The sequence below is a fragment of the Magnolia sinica genome, chromosome 7, assembly GCF_029962835.1.
Source record: "Magnolia sinica isolate HGM2019 chromosome 7, MsV1, whole genome shotgun sequence".
Classification (NCBI taxonomy): Eukaryota; Viridiplantae; Streptophyta; class Magnoliopsida; order Magnoliales; family Magnoliaceae; genus Magnolia; species Magnolia sinica.
The window spans coordinates 93,649,444-93,666,423 of NC_080579.1; the positions used below are offsets into that span (position 1 = coordinate 93,649,444).

General features: G+C 43.1%; 1 protein-coding gene across 2 annotated transcripts in view; it reads right to left on the minus strand.

Annotated features, from left to right (window-relative positions):
• The window catches only part of LOC131251755 (U-box domain-containing protein 35-like), an 83,103-nt gene that overhangs the window by 44,299 nt on the left and 21,824 nt on the right, over positions 1-16,980 (minus strand). For both annotated transcript variants that reach the window (XM_058252689.1, XM_058252690.1), the window contains exon 2: positions 16,737-16,858. In XM_058252689.1, the coding sequence (XP_058108672.1) occupies positions 16,737-16,858 (122 nt within the window). The remainder of the gene's footprint in view (positions 1-16,736; positions 16,859-16,980) is intronic.

Sequence of the window (16,980 nt, forward strand, 5' to 3'; positions counted from 1 at the left end):
GTGGCCCAACGAATTGTTTAATGGTGAAAATCATTATCTCCGCTGCTATTTGTGGTGTGGTCCACATGATCTTTGGATATGATTCATTTTCTGGATAATGCCCTAAAAGAGTGTAGATATAATAAATACATCACTGTGGGGCCCACGTAACTTTAATCTCCTTTGAACCGTTCGTACAACTCGGAGCTCAAGGAGCGTTAGTGCTCGTCTGCACAAGCCACGTACCTACAGCAGCTATACAGCTACTATGTGGTACACCACCCATTCCACTTCCCTTTTTTTGATAAACCGACCCCGACCATGGCGATTTCGATGGGTTTTCTGTTAAAGCTCCCAAAAATCTCTCCCCAAATTCCGATTTTTTTTTCAAATCCCAAATCAAATCCCCGTAAGCCTAGGTAGAATCCAATTTCCTTTCAAAGCTATTCCATTCAAAGGAAAAGGGGGATTTTAGGTTTTTCGTTCTTGTGAAATATCCGGCGCTATTGACCACGACTGGACAACCAAATTCAGCCGAAGGCCACTCCTTAGGTAGATCTTGAGTAAAAAGGTAAGAGAGCTTCTTCTTCTTCTTCTTCTTCTTCTTCTTCTATATTTTTTTCCGAATAAGAGGGTCGTCGCCTAATGTCACTGAAAACACGGCATTTGTTTTGCTTATTTTATCGAAATCTATAGGGGAGTTGGCTGATTTGGCCAGTGATCCGAAAATATCGCCGATAATATCGAAAATATCGGCGACATCTAGAAGAGAAACGAAATATTGGGGTTTCGGTATCGCAGGTCTGGCGACACCGATAATATCGACGATATTATCGATTTCTCGCCGATAACTCAAACACTGGATGTTACAAGTGTGGCAGAGTGGAGCATTGTGCTATTGTGTCCAACAAAGAACATTCACAATTGTGAAGAAAAAACTGAAGGTGATCCAGTAGCTAATGAGTGGGATGCTAAGTCATTCGAAGAACCAGATGTTGAAGAACGAGGTCTCCTTGTGACTATTCTCATAGTTCAAAGAATCTTAACCATCCCTAAGGAAGAGGGGAAAGAAGACTGGCTTTGCACCAATATTATTCTCACCCAAATAGCATGTGAAGGAACAATTTGCAAGGTTGTCATTGAAGGTAGAAGTAGCATGAACGTCTCACTTCCCAGGAGTTCGTTGATAAGTTGAATCTGACAATGGAAAAGCACATGCGACCTTACTAAGTTGCTTGGATAAATGATATATCGATCCTAATAAGAACTCAATGCTTGGTTTTTTTTTTTTTTTTGAAAGATCACTAAAATTTCATTCAAAGGAGAAGAGAAAACAAAAGGGAAAAGGAAGAAGCGAAAAGCAAAACTAACAGAGGCGGTCCGCTGAGAAATCGGACGTTACAGCGCCTTTAAAAAGAAGAAATCAGAATCCTTAAACCTAGCGTCAGAAGCTGCCCATTCTACAAGCATGCGTTTAGCATTTGAGCTAATACTGTTCACTGGATTAGAGATGTTATCAAAACATTTGTCGTTTCTCTCTAGCCAAATGGCCCACCAGATTGCTAGAATCGACGTTCTCCACAGCCGCTTCAATAACTTGCCCAGACTGACACCGTGCCACGCGTAGAGAAGGAGATTGACCAAGCCCGGATTGCACCAACTTATCCTAAAGCATTGCAGAAAATCAGACCAAATAGAAGCTATGAACGGGCAGTGGAGGAGGAGGTGATCGATCGTTTCCCCTTCCTTCATGCAGCATAAACAGACGTTGACAATAGGCATCCCCCTTTTCTTCAGATTATCAATTGTCAGAATTTTTTCTGCCCCACCAGCCAGCCGAAAACTAGAATTTTTGGGGGAGCCCCACATTTCTAGATGAGGGGGGGGGGGGAATGTGGCAAGAGACGAGGTCAGCTTCTGATAGAGCAACTTCATGGAGAATGCGCCAGATTTTTCCCACCTACACATGATGTGATCAACAGAAAGAGGATCTAGGTTGATGCTATGCAGTCTTTGAAGAAGCTCGACATATTCAGAGGCCTCCCAGTCCTGCAGATGTCTTCGACAGACCACATTCCATACTATCGTTCTGCCAGAAACAGCAACACATCTGTTAATCATGATTTCTTTGCTTGGGGCTAGCTGGAAGATGTTTGGAAACGCTTCTTTCAGAGGAACATCGCCCAGCCAAGTGTCTTCCCAGAATCGAAAACGGTCCCCCTTACCTGGAGTAAAAACAACCCCCTTAAGCACCTGATTTTGCATGGACAGAATTCCCCTCCAAATGGCAGAGGCCCTAAAGGAAGTAGAGGGCTTGGACCACTAGCCCCCTATGGAATTACCGTACTTATATTTGATCATCTAATTCCATAGGCTGTCATTTTCAGTCCCAAGTCTCCAGATCCACTTTCCCGAGAGAGCACTACTCATCACCTTGAGATCCTTTATACCTACACCCCCTTCTTTAAAGCTGCAGCACACCTGCTTCCACTTGACAAGATGGAATTTTCTTGTGTCTGTCTTGCTGTTCCAAAAGAACTCCCGCCTCAGCTTATCGATCATCTTCAGAATGCTAACTGGGCATCTGAAAAGGGACATGAGGTGCACATGCAGATTTGAAAGGGCTGCTTTTATGAGGGTAAGTCGACCACCTCTCGAGAGAAATCGACATTTCCATTTGGCGAGATAGGATTTGACTCGATTAATCACCTTATCCCACGCAGCTTTTGGGGGCACCACAATACATAACGGAAGACCAACAAAGGAAGAAGGGAAAGTGGCCGCTGCACAGCCCATCTACTGAGCGTATTCCGATACCTCCTTGGCGTATTCCGATACCTCCTTGTACTCCATGTTGATGCCAAATAATTTTGACTTGGACAGATTCACTTTCAGACCCGACGCTACCTCGAAACAACGGATAGCGGAATGCAGATTATCCACCAGCGCTGGATCTAAGTTGCAGAAAATGAGTGTGTCGTCCGCATATTGTATGTGGGAGATTGAATTGGGCATTCCTTTCACACTGACGCCGCTAAAGAGACCTTCCACTTCACCTTTTTGCAACATTCTAAAAAGGTCCTCACCAATAATGAGGAACAGAGAGAGTGACAACGGGTCACCCTGACGAGGCCACGAGAGCTTTTAAAGAACCCTTTGGGGGATCCGTTAAGAAGAATGGAAAAGTGAGCTAAACTGATACATTCCCCTATCCACTATCTCCATTTTGTACCGAAGCCCATCCTCCTAAGCATGTACTGCAGAAAATCTCAATCGACGTGGTCGTAGGCCTTCTCAATATCCAACTTGCAAGTTAAAACTTTGAAGCCAGATTTGTGAGCGGAGTCTAGACATTTATTTGCAATGAGGGCACAATCCACAATCTATCTTCCTGGGATGAACGCGCTCTGATTACCCGAGATAATCTTTCCTATGACCTTGTTTAACCGGGAAACTAACACTTAAGCCAGAATTTTGTACGGGCCCCCAAGCAGACTGATGGGTCTGAAGTCCTTAAGCGCGACAGCACCTGAAGCTTTAGGAATGAGCACAATGAAAGATGCCCCTAGCCCCTTCAACAGTCTGCCTCTATCATGAAATTCCATCAAAAATGCCATCAAATCTTCCTTAATGATGTTCCGGTAGATTTGAAAGAAATAGATGGGGAACCCATCTGGGCCCGGGGCCTTATCCCCACCGAGCGAGGCCACGGCCCTCCACACTTCCACCACGCTGAAAGGTAATTCTAGACTGTTGGACTCGTCTATTGAAAGACTCGGCATTTGAAGATTGCCCAACCTTGGTCTGCCCCAACTCTCACTTGGAACTGAGCTTTGAAATGGCGGATCGCCTCTTCAGCAATTTGCACCCTGTCTTCGAGCCGACTGCAGTCAACCACAATACTATTAATTCTATTCCTCCTAGCATTCATGCTGGCAATAGCGTGGAAATATTTCGTATTGCTATCCCCCTCAATCCATCTGACCCGGTATGTTTGTTTCCATTCCACTTCATTCTCAAGAGCTCTGGCAGATAGGGGCTAAATAATCTGGATGTGTCTGGACAAGCAATCAGCTGGCTTGACTCCCGCTTTGGCTTCGACATTGAGGGCTTGTAATTCTTTCAGTGACGCCTCCAATTCCAGCTCCCTATTGCGTAGCTCAGATTGTTTCCAAAGCTTGATTTTCTCTCTCAGCATCCTCAACTTGTAGCATAATTTATACCAAGCGAAACCTTCTATTGAGAAGTTGTCCCACCAGTCAGCAACCATCTGCGAAAAACCATTTATTTTAGACCAAGACATCTCGAATTTAAATGGTTTCGGGCCCCAATTTTGGTCATCGGCCGCAAGCAGCACCGGGCAGTGATCCGAAGTTGTTCTAGGAAGGGCTGTCTGCGACACTTCCTCAATGCTTGGTTAATTTTTCTTTGGGACAATTATTGCAATTATGTTTGGTGTGACGTTATTCCAATGAAAGTTAACCACATCTTACTAGAAAGACCAAGACTATATGATTGAAAGGTTCAATGTGATGGGTTTGTCAATACCTATACGTTTTTACACAATGGCCATCAAACTATCCTTATGCCAACAAAGGGTACCTCACCAACAAAGAAGGTGAAACAGAAGACCTCTAATGTGCTTAGCATGCGTGAATTCATGGAGAATAGCCAAGATCAAAGGGTGACTTGTGCATTAGTAGCTCATGAAGTTGAAGAACCCAAAGACACGCCAAAAAATGCAACCACCTAAAATTCAGAAGCTTCTCTCAGATCTTTCAGATCTCATTCTGGAAGAACTTCCAAACAAGTTGCCACCAATAAGAAATATCCAACGGCAATTGATTTGGTACATGGAGTTATTTTACCCAACTTGCCAGCTTATCGCATGAATCCAATAGAGAATGCCAAGCTTAAAGGCAAGCGAATGATCTCCTCACTAAGGGATTCATTAGGGAAAGTATGAGTCCTTGTGCAATACATATGCTCCTTACTCCTACGTGTGATGGAAGTTGGAGGGGGTGTGTCGAAAGTCGGGCCATCAACAAGATCATGATTAAATACAGTTCCCAACTCCGAGATATGACGACGTGCTAGATATTATGGCACAACAATATTCTCTAAAGATCAATCTTTGTAGTAGGTACCACCAGATTCAGATTTGTCCAAGAGACGAATGGAAAACAACATTCAAGACAAAAGATGGTTTATATGGTTAGTCATGCTATTTGGACTAACCAATGGCCCAAGCACATTCATGACCATTGTGATACAAGTAGTTCGACCTTTTATAGGAAGATTTATTGAAGTCTACTATGATGATATTCTTATTTAAACTTATCTAATACAGACCATGAGGAAAATCTGCATAAAGTTCTGAGAGTTTTAAGATCCGGGAAACTCTACATTAACTTGAGGAAATGTTCTTTTATGAGTCCAAGAGTTGTTTTCTTGGACTTTGTTGTATCCTCCAGGGTGGTTGAAGTTGATCCTGAGAGGGTCGGAGCCATTATTGAGTGGTCGTTTCCCTCTAACGTCTATGAAGTGTGACGATTCCATGGGTCAGCTACCTTTTATCGTCAACTTATCATAAATTTCAACACTATCATAGCCCCTATTACTGAATGCATGGAAGGCGGACAACGTCAACTCAAGCTTTTGAAGAAATGAAGATGACTACGGCCCCAGCCCTACGACTCCCAAACTTTGGTAAGGTGTTTGAAATTGCTTGCTATGCTTCCCATGTGGGAATTGGCACCATTTTAAGTCAAGAGGGATATTCAGTGGCATATTTTAGCGAGAAGCTCAACGATGCTTGGAAAAGGTACTCCAGTTATGATGTTCATATCTACGTTGGGGTCCAAGCCCAAAAGCATTAGAGGCATTATCTCAACCAACAAGAGTTCATTTTATATTCAGATCATGAAGCTTTGCAATATCTTAATTCTCAGAAGAAGCCCGGTGCTTGCAGTGCATATCTACAAAAGTTCACCTTCCTTTTAAAACATAAGGCAGGGGTCAAAAATAACGTTGCAGATGCATTAAGCCATAAGTCCCACCTTCTGACAACAATTGCAATAACAGTTCTTGGATTTGAGGAGATTAAATGTGATTATGCATTTGATGAAGATTTTGGTAAGATATATGTGACATTAATGGTAGGCCCAAATTCCGAGTACTCGCAATATCACATATTTGACGGGTACTTATTCCTCGAGACCCATGTGTGCCTTCCAAGAACTCTTCGATATCGTGTTGTATGGGAGTTACACTCAGGAGGCATAAGAGGACATTTTGGGTGTGACAAAATGATCTTCACAAAACGATCATACTAGCGGAAGTTTTATTGGCCAAGCTTTTAAAATGTGGTAAAGATTCTTAAGCAATGTTGAACTTGTCAATTGAGAATCCCAAGCCACAAGGATTCCCCCGGCAAAACCTTCCACACCAAGATTTCATCAAGTTCTTACTTCCATTATCTTTAGGATATCAAAGTGCTTTTGTTGTTAGGCGCCAGATTTTGGATTGTGCTTTGATAGCGCACAAGTGCATCAACTGGCAATTCAAACAAGAAAAAGCATGAATGGTATGCAAGTTCGACATTGAAGAAGCCTACAACCACAAATTAGGGGGTTTATGGATTACATGCTGGGGCGTATTGGTTTTGGTCAAACATGGAGAAGATGGATGCTAGAATGTGTGGATTCTACCTCTTTCTCGATTCTGGTTAACGGCTCACCAAAGGATTTCTTCGGGGCTTCTAGGGGTCCTTAGCAAGGGGGTCCGTTATCCCATTTTCTGTTCTTGGTGGTGGCCAACGCCATAGGTAAGATGCTTCAAAAAGGACACAATTTAGGTTTAATTTGGGGCTTCAAGGTGGTCCTTCTATTACACACCTCTAGTTTGAAGACAATACTATCATTTTTTTGTGATGCGGATAAGGCCATGGTTGATAATCTTCAGAAAATTATTGCTTGGTTTGAAATGTTGTCAGGGCTGAAAGTGAATGACCTTAAATGTGAATTGCCAGGTGTGCACATGGCACGAGAGGAGCTAAGGAGGTTTGCAAAGATTTTTGGGTGCAAGGTGGGATGTTTCCTGTCCACGTATCTTGGTTTACCTTTGTGTATTGGGAAGCCGCCCAAGCATTTGTGGGGCACTGCCATCAAGAGGATTGAAAGAAAGCTCTCTACTTGGAAGAGTAGACATTTATCTTTTGGGGGTCGCCTAAACTCTTATTAAAGCCACATTCTCTAATATGCCTTTATACTTCATGTCTCTTTTCAAATGCCCAAAATTAGTGTTGGATAAGGTAGAGGCATTAAGGCACAATTTCCTTTGGAGTGGGAAGGGCATATTGCAGAAATTTCATCATTTTAAATGGTAGGAGGTTTATTGTGGAAGATCAAAGAGAGAGGTCATATCTAGTAAATATGATACTAGTCTTATGGGGTGGTGGATTAAAGATTCCTCACTCTACAAAGTTTTGGGTCTTTGGAAAGCAATTTTCTCGATAGCCCCTAAATTTAAAGAAGAAGTCTCCTAGTCCTATGTGGTGGGAGATGGATCTCGAGTTCGTTTCTAGGAAGATTTATGGTTGGGTGACTATTTCCTAAAAGAAGTCTTCCCGTCCTTAGCGGCGTTAGCTCCAGATAAGAATGTCTTGATAGCCAAATGTTTCTCTAGATCCGAGAGAGGATTTGTGTGGGTCCCCCCACCAGAGGTCTTGATGATGAGGAAGTGGAGGCTCTAATTAGTCTCATGGAGAGGCTAAAATTCACAGTGCTTGATGTCTCAGTGGCAGACGCGTTGTTTTGGAGAGATCACAAGACGGGTTGCTTTGCACTTCAGTCTTTTTATAGAAAGTTATCTACTTCCTCTTCTCTTCACAACTATAACTTTCGATTTTGGAAGTATGGAGCTCCCTCAAAACTTGCGGCTTTCGTGTGGTTGGTGGGTAGGAATAGGGTGCTCACAATTGACAATCTTTTTCTTCTTTTTTTTTAACTCTTCTTTTTGTTTTACACACGCACACATACCCCCACAATTGACAATCTTTGCAAGAGGAATGGTGCTACCGAATATTTGTCTCCTTTACATGAGGGATGAGGAATAGGTAGATCATATGTTCATCCATTGCTCATTTGCGAGGAGCATATGGGAGTCTTTCCATGTGATTCTCAATGTTGATTGGATTATGCCAGCCTCAATCCCATCTCTTTTGGCTTCATGGGACGGAGGGGTGGGTAAAGAAGGTAAGGCAGTTTGGCACTTGGCGGCTATGGCTACCCTCTGGGTTGTTTTGGGTGAGAGAAATAGGAGGTGCTTTGAAAATAACTCTGAAGCGGTAGATCGTACCTTTCGTAGGGCTCTTACCTAGGTTACCGAGTGGGCTTTGGGTTTGAAGGATTTCGATCCTTGCATCATTGTAGCCCTTTTGGGACTCTCTGGTGCAAGACAATTAACCAGTTGCTCTAAAAGCTCGAATTGTTAGAGCATAGTGAATTAATCATTTTATCTCATAGCTCAGGCCCCACATCGCATGGGTTAGGACCTCGGCCGAACCCCCCTCGTGGGCCCCAAATCACATGGGTACCGCCTCACATGGGCTACCCACCCCCAGTGCGTCCCCGCATCCCACGGGCTACTCCACTCGAGCCCGATGTGAATACGCATTAATCACTCCCGGTGAGGAGTCTCAAACACGAGACCTCCCCCATGGGCCCCAAATCACATGGGTCACCCACCCCGAGTGTGTCCCCGCATCCCACGGGCTACCCCACTCGAGCCCGGTGTGAAAATGCCCCTGCGTCTCTCTCTCTCTCTCTCTCTCTCTCTCTCTCTCTCTCTGCTTTTTTGTATTCTTTCCCACTTTGTTTGCGGCTCTCATTAAATTTTCACTGCCCCTCAAAAAAAAAATTTATTTAGTACATGTGGTACATGCACTTTGATAACTTGGCAGATGCAATGCATTGTAGCGCTTGAAAATGTATAGGGGAATATCATAAGAGGCACATGCAGGGTGCTTGAAGATGTATAGTGGCACGTGGCACATGTGGACGCTTGACAATGTATAGAGGCACATGTGTGGTGTTTCATGATGTATGGCGGCAAATGTGGCACATGCATCGCTACGATACATGAAGAGTACTTGAAGGTCGAATGTGGTGCATGAAGATGGGTAGAGGCACATGTGACACATGTTTACCATATCCAAATAGTTGAGTGTATGCCTGACGCAGGACAGCCCTAATTATGATGCATGCTCATGGAGATAATTAAACAGCGGAAATAAAAGGAATAAATGATCTAAAATTCTAACAGTAATCATCATAACTGAGAAAATCATAAAAGAAACATGCAATGGATCGGGCCATCACTACAACCATGGGTTATAGAATTCAATTACTACTTAGGTTGGATCCGGCGAGGGATAAGACCTCCCGATCTTGCATGGTCACACCCAATCGATCAATGAAGATCACTAGTCCGAAGAACCAAGAAGTTTTTCGGATTAGGGATTTGAGAATTTGGTGATTTAGGGTTTAGATCGGTTCTCAAGATTTTGATCGAAAAAGGATTAGCCAAAACTGGAAAATAAAAGGAAGAAAATTATTACCTTGAAGAAGTTGGAGGGACACAAGAAGAAATTAGAAGAAGAAGATCAAGGGGAGAAAAGAAGCACCATTAGAGAAAAGAGAGGAAAGAGGCAACCAAAGGGTTTGCTTTTCATTAATCAATAGTTGAAATTCGAGTTTAGGGCTTTACCCCACTTAAATAAGCAAATAAAGACGTAAAATTACTAAAATACCCCTAGGATAAGCAAATAAAGATATAAAATTACTAAAAGACCCCTAAGTCAAAAACGCGCAATAACATAAGTATGTGAAAGTTTGGGCGCTCGGTCTTCTTTCTCCAATCTTCCTTCACATGTGTCTTCCCTAAGTGGGGTCTTCTATATGTCCAATCACATGTGAAAGGTCTTCAGCTCCTCAATAGTCGCCTATCCACAAGGACGGCACTTGTGGTTGGCGCTTTCTTCGTTGGTACACCTTGAATGCACTTGTGTCCGCATCAATTCCCCTCAGGTGAGAAAAACTCGACTCCGACGAGTTGAAACTTTTGTAGCGCTCGAGTAAATCTGGATCAATACCCTGCAATGCGTCGCCCGACAGCCACGTATATTCAGACGATGGTTTGTTTTTCCACTTGACAAGATACCTTTGGAAACCCCCATCTCTCGTGGATACTATCTCGTCATCCAAGATTTCCTCAATTGCTTCTTTATGGGTAATGGGTGGAGGAGGGGGTGGAAGGGGTTGGGTAGCAAACTCAGAAAAAGGCCATGAAAGGGACGATGTATCAACAATGGGAATATGGGCACGGACTAGATCTTCCACATTAAAAGTTGGATTAATGCTCATTTCAGGTGGAAGGTCAACCCGATACGCGTTGGACCCAACCTTTTGTAATATCTTGAATGGTCCAGCACTACGCGCTTGTAATTTCTTTGCAGATCCTAGAGAGAATCGCTCTGGCCTTATTCGCACCATTACATAGTCTCCTTCTTGAAATTCTTGCACTCTACGATGAGAATCAGCTGAAACTTTATAATCATCATTGCTCTTATTTAACCACTGTCTAATATGTGTATGCAAATCATGAATATGGCGTGTGAATGCATCGGCTGACTCAGAAGACCTTTGGGTAACAGACATAGGTAAGAGATCTATGGGCAATCTAGGTTTATAACTACTTACAATTTCAAAAGGACTCAACCCTGTAGATCTATTAACTGACCCATTATAAGCAAGTTCAGCAGTTGGTAAAATTAGGTCCCAAGTCTTAACATATTCACCCACTAGATAACGTAGAAGATTTCCAAGGCTACGGTTTACCACTTCAGTTTGACCATCTGTTTGTGGGTGGTAAGCAGTAGAAAATTGCAAACGAGTTCCCATAATGTGCCACAGTGTCTTCCAAAAATAGCTAGTAAATCGAACATCACGATCAGACACTATGGTTTTAGGTAACCCATGGAGACGCACCACACCATCAAAAAAAGACGAGCAACATCAGACGCATCTGACGTCTTCGAACATGGGAGGAAATGCGCCATTTTAGAAAAACGGTCCACAACGATAAAAACATAATCGTGCTTTTTTATAGTCTTGGGAAGCCCGAGCACGAAGTCCATACTAATGTCCTGCCACGGAGCATGTGGCACTGGCAATGGCGTGTACAGCCCGGTATTTTGCTTTCTTTGCTTTGCCAGCTGACATGTTCGACACTGCCCTAAAACTTTGGCTACGTCTCGCTTGAGGCTTGGCCAATAGAAACGATCTTCCACGAGGGCAATGGTCTTATCACGACCAAAATGGCCAGCTATCCCTCCTGAATGAAGCTCCCAGATAAGGAATTCACGAAGGGACATATGGCGAATACAAAGCCTGTCTCCCTTAAAAAGAAAGCCATCTTTAAGAACATATTCACCCATAATATGCTGGTCACTAGAGAGCGACGCGTAAGTACCCCCAAAATCAGGACATATGGGGTATTCATCTTTCAGTTGCTCAAATCCGACTACCTCTACACTCAAGGAGTTGAGCAACGCCACTCTCCTACTAAGGGCATCCGCTGCTGGGGTATTCCTGAAGAAATGCTACCCACTTGGCATGCCTTGGGTTGAGTTTCTTCTGAGAATGCAAATATCTCAAAGCCTCATGGTCAGAAAACAAAACGAATTCTTGCGGTAGGAGGTAGTGTCGCCAATGTCTCAGGGATTGCACTACCGCATAAAATTCTTTGTCGTAAGTGGAGTATTTTTGTTTTGCCTCATTCAGTTTCTCACTGAAATAGGCCACTGGGTGTCCTTCTTGACTCAACACTCCACCTATACCGACACCAGACGCATCACACGCTACTACAAAGACTGTAGAAAAGTCAGGTAGACGCATGACAGGAGCTTCCACCATCTTACCCTTAATTTCTTTAAAAGCCTTTACGGCGGCTTTAGACCACACGAACTCTCCCTTTTTTATGCACTCGGTAATGGGAGCCATGATTGTGCTAAAACCCCTAATGAACCGACGATAAAAAGTTGTTAGGCCGTGAAAACTTCGCACCTCATGAATGTTCCTTGGTTCTGGCCACTCAACTATGGCCCTGACTTTTTCAAGGTCTGCGCGCATCCCTTCAGATGACACTATAAATCCTAAGAACACAACTTGGTTAGACATGAATGCACATTTCTTAAGATTAGCGTACAACTTTTCCTTCCTAAGGACACTACAGACCTTCTTTAAATGTTCAAGGTGTGATTCCTTAATGGTACTATAAATAAGAATATCGTCAAAGTACACCACTAGAAATTTTTCCATGAACGGCCTCAAAGTTTGTGTCATCACCCGTATGAAAGTACTGGGTGCGTTAGTCAAGCCGAAGGGCATGACCAACCACTCATACAGCCCATCTTTCGTTTTAAACGCCGTCTTCTACTCATCTCCTGGGCGTATATGAATTTGGTGATATCCATTCTTGAGGTCTATCTTAGAGAATATAGTGGACCTAGCCATCATGTCAAGCATATCATCAAGTCTAAGTATAGGGAACCTATACTTGACAGTAATTTTGTTTATGGCACGGCTGTCCACACACATGCGCCACGTGCCGTCTTTCTTTGGCGTCAACAACGCAGGCACGGCACACGGGCTCATACTCTCTTGGATGAAACCCTTTTGCAGAAGCTCATCAACTTGCTTCTTCAACTCTGCATGCGTTGCAGGGTTCATCCTGTAGTGAGGAAGGTTCAGTAGAGTAGACCCTGGGACAAGATCAATGACATGCTGTATGTCCCTCATAGGTGGCAACTCATTCGGTAAGTCTTCAGGAAATACATCACTGTATTCCTTCAGGACCGAGGTCACCTCACAGGGCAACTCTGATAGAACCTCAGGTATAATTTCTCTAGCTACAAGGGCATACACCATAGAATCCTCCTTAGCCTCTTTTTCAAACTCTCTTGCGCTGATTATATGTAAAGACCTAGGTTTGGATTTCCCAATTTCTCTAGGCTCACTTGCCTTCTCATCCTTCATCTTCCCTAGTGTATTCTCAGGTGGCATGGGATTAAGTTTGATCTTTTTACCATCATACATAAGTACACGCATTCGAACGGCCAAAGATCGTGACATCATTATCGAATAGCCACGGTCTACCTAGGATAACATGTCCCACATCCATAGGTAAAATATCACACCACAGGGACTCTTTGTATGACACAAACTCGATGAGGACTAGACATTGCTGGGTGACAGGTAGGAATGTCTTGTCAACCCAAGAAACTTTATACAGGTCTGGATGAGGTGTGGATTTCAGTTTTAAGTGATCTAAGGTGCTAGTGGAAATCACATTCTGACAACTTCCACTGTCCACTATCACCTTACAATTCTTTTCACCATACTTGGCAATAGTGTAGAAGATAGTGCTTCGACGCCAGTCAGCACTACTTCTAGACTGAGCTAACACACGCCTGACTACTGCAAGCGTTGCTTCTCCATCCACTTCTTCATCAGTAAGTCCTCCTTCAGGGTGATACTCTTCAACTTCATAATCACCCTGGTCATCTCCACCCTCGTGGGGCTCGCCTATAACTAAGGCTCTCCCACGGCTCTTCGTAGGACACTGATTAGACATGTGGCTAAGGTTGTCACACTCATAGCACCTCACTTGGCTCATGTTACTAGGACCGGCACCAAGAACCCCTTTGCCCTTGTCCTCCCTAGGCCTAGGCGGAATGGTCGCCTGTGCCCTAGGTTGACTACCAATATTAGGTCTAGTTCCTTGGGAACTAAATCTAGCACTGGAGTCTCGGGACTCAAAACGACGAACGGCAGGAGCCTTCAGATATTGCTCTAACTCCTGCACGACTTGATATGCTTCATCTAAGTCCGTTAAGAGCCGAGTAATAAGCTCGCGCTGAAGATCCGCACAAAGGCCCGTCTTGAAACGCGAGAGCGTTACTAGAGGGTCTTCTCGGATATCACATCGCATCACATACTCTTCAAATTTAGCGATGTAGTCAGCGGCAGACATTGACCCTAGGCGTAAGGATTGCCATTGGTCAAGGAGCTTTTGACGGTATGAGAGGAAGGTACTTCTCCTTTAACTTCTCTTTCATCTCATACCAATGTGTGATAGGGGCTCTACCAACTCTCTCTATCCTACGCTCGGTGTTAGTCCAGAAGAGCTTGGCTTGACCCACAAGCTTCATCTTAGCAAACCGCATTTGACGGTTTTCTGACATGCCATACCACTCAAAGTAGTGGTCCATGTCAGCAACCCAGTCAAGGAACGCCTTAGGATCCAAGCGTCCATCAAAACTCGGGGCCTCAACTCTCACTCTTCATCGCACGCTCATCTGGATCATAACGGTCTTGATGACCACATGTAGCTCGTGCCTCTCGCACCATACCACGACCATTACCACGATCTCTATCCTCACTACCACCACGTGTGGCAGCGCGTTCTTCAATGATTCCTTCCACTTGGGAGTGCGCACCTTCCCCTACAGCGGGGTTTTCCTTTTGGGACGCCTCTAGTTGCTCCACCTTAGTCATGGTAGTGGTAATTTGGTTCTCAGGGCGGGCAAACTCACGCCTTTGACCCGCTTCTAGAGCGGTTATCTTTTGTATCAATTGAGCAAGTTGCTCAGATAACTGCTCGTTATTCATGGTAGGTTGAAGTCCGAAACCTCTACCTCTTCTCGTGAGCATACAATGAAGACTTGAACCAAACTCTACCTAACTAGACTACTAGGTGTTATGGCTTTCAAGATGAATGCGATGAATGCAAAACTACTATGAACTGACACAATTAAGTTGAAACAGGAAACAACTCAAATCTGAAAATTTTCCAGATTAGGAACTTTCTAAAATTGGAAAGTTTCTAAAATTGAAAACTTTCTAAACCTGGAACTTTCCTAAGTTAAACCTAAAAATCAAAACCCTAATTTGATAACTCGATCTAGACAAAAACCATACAAGCCTAGGCTTTGATACCAAATTTGACGCAGGACAGCCCTAATCATGATGCATGCTCATGGAAATAATTAAACAGCGGAAATAAAAGGAATAAATGATCTAAAATTCTAACAGTAATCATCATAACTGAGAAAATCATAAAAGAAACATGCAATGGATCGGGCCATCACTACAACCATGGGTTATGGAATTCAATTACTACTTAGGTTGGATCCGGCGAGGGATGAGACCTCCCGATCTTGCATGGTCACACCCAATCGATTAATGAAGATCACTAGTCCGAAGAACCAAGAAGTTTCTCGGATTAGGGATTTGAGAATTTGGTGATTTAGGGTTTAGATCGGTTCTCAAGATTTTGATCGAAGAAGGATTAGCCAAAACTGGAAAATAAAAGGAAGAAAATTATTACCTTGAAGAAGTTGGAGGGACACAAGAAGAAATTAGAAGAAGAAGATCAAGGGGAGAAAAGAAGCACCATTAGAGAGAAGAGAGGAAGGAGGCAACCAAAGGGTTTGCTTTTCATTAATCAATAGTTGAAATTCGAGTTTAGGGCTTTACCCCACTTAAATAAGCAAATAAAGACGTAAAATTACTAAAATACTCACTAGTCCGAAGAACCAAGAAGTTTCTCGGATTAGGGATTTGAGAATTTGGTGATTTAGGGTTTAGATCGGTTCTCAAGATTTTGATCGAAGAAGGATTAGCCAAAACTGGAAAATAAAAGGAAGAAAATTATTACCTTGAAGAAGTTGGAGGGACACAAGAAGAAATTAGAAGAAGAAGATCAAGGGGAGAAAAGAAGCACCATTAGAGAGAAGAGAGGAAGGAGGCAACCAAAGGGTTTGCTTTTCATTAATCAATAGTTGAAATTCGAGTTTAGGGCTTTATCCCACTTAAATAAGCAAATAAAGACGTAAAATTACTAAAATACCCCTAGGATAAGCAAATAAAGATATAAAATTACTAAAAGACCCCTAACTAAGTCAAAATTGCGCAATAACATAAGTATGGGAAAGTTTGGGCCCTCGGTCTTCTTTCTCCAATCTTCCTTCACATGTGTCTTCCCTAAGTGGGGTCTTCTATATGTCCAATCACATGTGAAAGGTCTTCAGCTCCTCAATAGTCACCTATCCACAATGACGGCACTTGTGGTTGGCGCTTTCTTCGTTGGTACACCTTGAATGCACTTGTGTCCGCATCAATGCCATAACAGGGACAAGTAGGTTTCAAGTTTTAAGAAAAGCAAAGGCCCCTATAATGGTTAAGAAATTGGAGAACTTGCCCTCATTTGGATGGTAAATAGCGCATTTGACCTTTTGAGGTTTGCTAAGCCCCTAAGTGCCTAGTTGCACAAGGACTACTATGCAAATTGGATGTGTAGAAGGATTAGAAGCAATGGAACATGCCTCTCATTTGCATGCATCAGTCGCTTTTTTTTAAGAGAATAACTACATTGAAAGAAAAGGTGCGAGATTACAAAAGGAGAAGGGAGAATCTCCAACACTAAGGTTTTAGAGGCTGCAACCTCGCCTGGCTAAATCACCAGCTTCATCATTATCTTCATCAGTCTCTATAAATTATAATTGGCATTTCTCTCATTTAGCCAACAACAAAATTGGGAAGGTCAAGGTAAATTTCACCATCACAACAATACCAAAAAAACAAAACAAAACAAAAAATAAGATTGCTCGAGGGAAAACAAGGTCAAATGCATACCCCACGTCTGCTGCAGAAACATTGGAATGGAAGGAGTAGTTCCCTAGTCTGGAAGTCCATCTGTTCAAGAAAAGCAGCAGCAACCTCCTCATCAACCTCAGAGATTGGAATTTGCTGGCCAGCTGCAGATCAAACAAAAAAAATCCGGAAAATTTTGACTTAACCTAGAAAAATATTTGCCACAACATAATTACACGTCAGACAAAGACAATCATAATACAAACAAACAATCACTACCAATTAA